This window comes from Monomorium pharaonis, chromosome 2 (genome assembly GCF_013373865.1).
Source record: "Monomorium pharaonis isolate MP-MQ-018 chromosome 2, ASM1337386v2, whole genome shotgun sequence".
Taxonomy (NCBI): domain Eukaryota; kingdom Metazoa; phylum Arthropoda; class Insecta; order Hymenoptera; family Formicidae; genus Monomorium; species Monomorium pharaonis.
Window position 1 is genome coordinate 18,170,167 of NC_050468.1, and position 6,111 is coordinate 18,176,277.

At 28.1% G+C, this 6,111-nt stretch overlaps 1 protein-coding gene across 4 annotated transcripts in view; it reads left to right on the plus strand.

Moving 5' to 3' along the window:
• LOC105838214 (glutamate receptor ionotropic, kainate 2) overlaps positions 1-1,163 on the plus strand; it is a 260,580-nt gene extending 259,417 nt beyond the window's left edge. For 3 of the 4 annotated variants that reach the window (XM_036283083.1, XM_036283086.1, XM_036283085.1), the window contains one exon: positions 123-1,163. In XM_036283083.1, the coding sequence (XP_036138976.1) occupies positions 123-176 (54 nt within the window). In that variant the 3' untranslated portion in view covers positions 177-1,163. The remainder of the gene's footprint in view (positions 1-122) is intronic. The other variant, XM_036283084.1, reaches the window with a different exon arrangement.
• Positions 1,164-6,111: the final 4,948 nt, after the last annotated feature.

Sequence of the window (6,111 nt, forward strand, 5' to 3'; positions counted from 1 at the left end):
TTGTTATTTTTATTTGCTTTTTAAATAAAACATTGCTAATTAGCACACTTGTTTTTCTGCTTTGATTACTGCAGTGGTTAATGTGACGAATCTGATTCGGGCATTTTCGTGTTCTGTTCTAGAAGCAGAAATCCTCGGGGAAACCGATCTGCGAAGGTTTTACTGATCTGCACTAGCGACGGTACGCGCTACGCTACGAATAAACAGATTCTTAAATTCAAGTCGTACCTCAAAGCGTATCCGATCCGAGTTCAGTAAACCTAAGGAAGAAAGAACTCCATCACGAGAGATCGGAAAATTGTATAAAGATCGTAAACTTATATAGGAACAAACAAAAATAATCGGACGATAAAGAGAAGCAACGAGCCTTGACCTTTCCAGTTTTCTTGTTAAAATTCAAATGTATTGATAATTTACTTTAACAAAATAATTCGAAAAATACAAAAATATTTTTTCTCGTGTTACAGAATTTATAAGAATATAAATTATTCAATATTTTTTACCATTTTAAAATAAACTGAATAAACAATCTGTTTCTATCAGAATTACAATATTAAATTTTTATTCGTGGCGAACAAACTAAAAATTTAAATAATACGATTGTACCAATTTTTCAAGAGGAAAACATTCTATTATCGCAGTGTATGTATAAATATTTCAAATCAAAAGCTAAAAGAAAGATTGGAAAGATCAACGTGTTTGCCATTTGCTCATATCAAAACTTAGATTAATGAACGAAGACTTTAAGCCTCGCAATAGGAAAGGCCAAGTCCTTCTTCGCGAAGTCGCAAATGTTTCAATCGACATCAAAATACTTTAATTAAAAAACAAAACAAGCCGCGGTGTTCACAACTTATAGTGCTGCGACGAACTTTTAAGAACAATCACAATTTTATACCGGCTAGATAGTAAATGTATAGTATACCAGATTACAAAACATTTTACTGTACATAATATGTAACTGTCGAACTAACCAATATGCGATCGTAAGTGTGTGCGGAAGTCCGTTTGCTTCTTGAATTGATAATATTGTCATAAGTGATAATCCGAAAGAGCAAGTGGATACAAAGGACATCACGTTCTTGTCAAAATTGGAATATTCAACCATTTATATTATTTCCCGTAATATTATATTTAAAAAAATATATAGAGATAAATAACAACATAGTCTCTTAATTTTATATTTTTCCTTTACACTTTTTTTATACTAATACATTTTCTATATACACATATAATCTCTATACAGTAATCATTTCTAATTAAGTGAAGAGTAAGATCTCTTGAAGAAAATTATTTTTGAAACTTGATCCACCGGAATTCTTTGACTGTCGTAAGATTCATTTCAATTTTTGCTAAGAACAAGGTAATTTCATATTTAAATATTATTAAATAATGTAAAAAAATTATATAATTATTAATTCTTATCTTTTTACTTTATACATTATAATACTTAAACTGTTGATATAGATTTTAATAAAAAATTAATCAACGCACAGTACAAGTACAATATGTTAAAATACACCTTTATCCACATGCAGCTTTCACAGCAATGTAAAGCATTTCCGATCCATATGAAGAAGTACACGGATTTCCGAAATTTCGATATTGAATAGACAAATCTCTGTTACGGCGAAGTTACTTGTACGAAAATTGCGATTTCGAAATGTTGCATTTATAGCCGTAAATGAAATTGAAAGGACGCGCATTGTGTAACAGTTTAGTATGACATTGTTAGTTGTGTCGCAATGTTTCTTGCTTCTTTCCCGTCACGGATTCATAGGAGGTGAGCTCATTTATTTGTTATATTTTTCATTGTCAGTGTGTGTACTGTCGTACACTTTCTTTTCTTGAAGTCAGTATAAATTCCTTTTTTGAACATTATATCAAATTTAACATTAAATTTTCAACCTTATAAACATATATGTTTGCATGTATACTTACATCAATCTATTATTTGCACAAATTTAGTTAAGACTTTTCACTGAACTAACAATAAGACGCAAATCTAAAATTGTTTTTTATATACAAAATCTGAATTTTTTATTTTCAATTATTTCTGTCATATATTTAATTACATCATTTATTATAGACTTTTAAGTCATGTTAGTTTTTCAGCTTCGACTCATTGGTCAAAAATCACGTTTTAATTAAACTTTTGATTGCATTTTTGTAAAAAAATGAAAACTAATAAAGTTTCGAATTTGACTGTTTGGAGTTCGAGCTGAACAACTTGTTCAATATGTGAGCTTTTCGCAAGCGTCTTTTCGTGGTACTTTCAGAAGTTCATGTGCTCGGAAATGGCGAGCGAATTGCGATACGCTTTGGATTGTGGCAACGGAAATAAAAAGCCGTCGAGGAAGGCGCTTTGTCGACGTCAGGGGCAACATTCAAGTCTGTCGATCGTTTTGGAAGAAGGCAAGTACGCGGCATGCAACAAGTACAGGCACTTCGTTGGAAAAGCACCTCTGACGTGAACAAAGGGACGCCTGGCCGAGCGAAAAGGCCAACTGATGAATTTCTTTGCAAAGTTAATTGCTTCCTCACGGACAAATTAAAACATAATTGATCAATTCGAAACACAAGCGTAATGGTTTAGATAACAAAGGTACAGCAAAAATAACAAAAATTATTTCTAACTACAAAACCACTTTTAAATGTAAAAAGAAAAGATGTGAATTGTTGTCAGAGCGAAATTCAATTTTGTCCAGTTTTAGGTATAATATACAAATTTGATATTACATCTTCTGATAGAAAAGAAAAAGAGAAGGCGCCGTCAAGAGCTCTTAGCATCAAGAAAATTATGTAAATTTGTTGCGACGAGAATTGGCAGTGCGATTTAGAGACGAATGTGTAAAAAGAAACAGGGACTTAATTCTAATCGTGTACACGTCTGTCCTTTTTTTACAAACATCGTTAAATAAGATAATCCGCCATCTAGTCCTTCGTAAGGTATATTAAGTGTTATGCGAGGAGGATGCGAGAAAATGAGCGAATGAATAAGAATCGCATGGAATCGAGTGATCTTTCATGTTAAAGATGCATTGTTTGTTATTACGTAAAATATTCTATTAAATCAATTGTAACTCAATCCAAATATTATTATCCATGTATATAAATTTGTTCGGATATGGAACAAGAATTACAATAGCGATTTCAGAAATCTTTACGTGATGTATGATCGAATGCGAAAGAATTTACATTCCATCTGCAATCAACTTGATATCGCAAACGGTCATTTGCTGTTTTGTATCGCTGTCCAATGTTTTGTATGTGGGATTTATGATAAATGGTTAACATTTTTAAATATACTTTATTACTTACTTTATCTAAATTCTATTTATACCCTTAGCTGGTCTGATGGGGTCCATAAGGTCATTGAAATATTATTTAAGTAAACTAAAGTTAATTGTTTAAGCTATTCTAAATATTCAGACTATGTACATAATATATTTCAAGCCGCGTTTGTGTAATATATTATCGATATTCCATCTAACACAAAAGACTGCTGTACACTTCTAGCAAGATTGTTTTCAAGGCATACATATGTCGTTATTCTCGCTAATATTTGTTTGTCCGATTAATGTTTTTGCTCAAACGCATTTATGCGGACCTTGTGAACCAAGTATTCATTTGAGTTTTTCCACTATCGTAAAAAGAAAAAAGTGTAAAGAAAAAAACGGGCACTGCGATTCTAGTATTTAAACTCTCGAAAAAGAGTGCTGTATAAATCAGAGTATGAATGTTCGACGCCGTGTTGAAGAGTGTGTGACTTTTCCAATAGCTTGTACGCGGATACTATTTTAAGATCAAACGTAAAAGCGAGGAAGAGTTAAAATACATTGTTTTTTTTCCTACACTTGCACTTTTCATATGGATTTCGTTATTCTCGACACAGTTTACGAATTCTGAATGCAAACCGTATACAAGTACGTACAGACATGCGATATACACATATACACACATGTACCCACTGTGTATTTACACAGTGCCCATTGTAAATATCGTCTACCATTACATACTTGTTACATACTTGCGTTCATATGTCGCGACATACGAGTTTGTTAAGAGAGCCTATCGCGATTCTACTTCTTATATAAAATGTAATGCAAGCGTCAACACATATTAAACGTGAATATATTACTCGTCTGTAAATTCTCATTCAAATACTCTTTGTTTTATATATATAACTGATTTTATATCCTTTTCCCTAATTAACCAACTATTATTATATTATAACGATAATAATAATAATAATTGCTGTTATTATTACTATTATCACCATATCGCTAATTCACTTGTTTTAAGTTAACTATATTGTTTATTGATTCTCGATTCTCTGTTTCTAAATTATTCTGATAAATAAGTAAATATAAAAATTTTGACCTGGAAATAATATAGTTTTTGTGTAAACGAGCACTAAGATGCTTTTCACAATAAAAAATTACTACTGCATATTGTATATATTATTAATTATTCTACAATTTATTAATATTTCAGATTATTATGTATATAAATTTACTCAAATTTGCTTTAAAAAATTTTCTTAAAGTAAAATAGTTATAAATTATAAAGAAAACTATTGTGACTGAATCTTATTTTCTTGTTATATGTAAAAATCACTCTAGATATAGTCTCCTAGATTTTCCTCTCCGAATAATCTTAAATAAAATTAATGAGATATAAAATAAATGTCTTAATATTACATTCCAAAAATGTCACTGTATTTATTTTATATATTAAGATATTCCTATACACAGTTCATTGATTAATAAAGAACAGATAATGTAACATCCGTTTTTAAATTATTATTACTCCGCTATATATTAAGACTTCTACTTTATGTAATTTTTAAGAAATATACTATAATATTCAATTAATAAAAGTTTCTAAAATTTAAATCTAACTTTAGTCCTAACAAAAAGTAAAAAGTGAAAAGATAAGGATGTTTAAAAAATAAGTTATAATATAGAATAAAAGTCAAATTTCAGGAACAATAGTGAAAAAATGAAGTGTAAACTTATTCATGTGAACTGTAAACTAATTAAATATTTAAACATAATTTAGACCTATACAATAAAAAAATAAGATTAGCAATGAAAAATAAAGTCAAATCTAAAACTTTTTTGTAACAAATTTTGTAAAATGTTGTAAAATAATAATTATTATTTAAAATAAATATTATTATTCACAACAAAAACGAAAACATATATTCGTGTACTTAAGCAATATAAAATAACAGTTTACATAAAACATAAACCATTGTACCATATAAAAAATATATACAAAAAATTTATAAGATCTAATTATATTTTTGAAAAAACTCGTTGTATTTTTTGCTCTTGAAATATTTTATATTATCCGCACATTTTGATACGACAAACAAAATTTCGTGTCAATAAAAAGATGAGAATTATAATAAAATAGCATAATATTATTTATACAATGCTATTGGAAAATTATAAATAATATACATAAAAACTTTTATTCTAAGCTTATGAGAATATGAATAAAAACAATGCTGTGATATCTCTAGAAACAATATAAATAAATAAGTATATTTAACAGTATAAAAGAAAGCCACTGTTGCACAAGATTTATTGTTCATCATAGCATGTTTTACAACTTTCAATAATTACCGCTTGAATGCAGTTTAAAAAAATAAGCCTCTTTTTTATATTAGAAGCCTAATCCATATTGTTTATTTTTGCCTAATCCATATTGTTTATCTTTGCCATTTATAATAATATAAATGTGTATATAATATCGTTTATATATCCTCATAATAAATGAAATTTAAACTCATAAATAGATCTCATAAATTTTTTATATTTTATATGTATTTTAATTTTTTAAATAAAATAAGCCCAATTTTTTGCATAATCGAAATTAGAAGACGCATAAAAATATTAAAAAATGACGCCACTGGTTTGTCATCACACAAAAATAAAAAATTAATTAAATGTAAATTACACATGATTAAAGAATTAACAATGACATTAAAATAATAGTATCTTTTTTCTTATTTCAAGGTAATAGTAACTTTAGAATTTATACATTAAAATTTCAATTGTATTTTTATTATTCGTGATTAAACTTTACTTTTAATTTTGC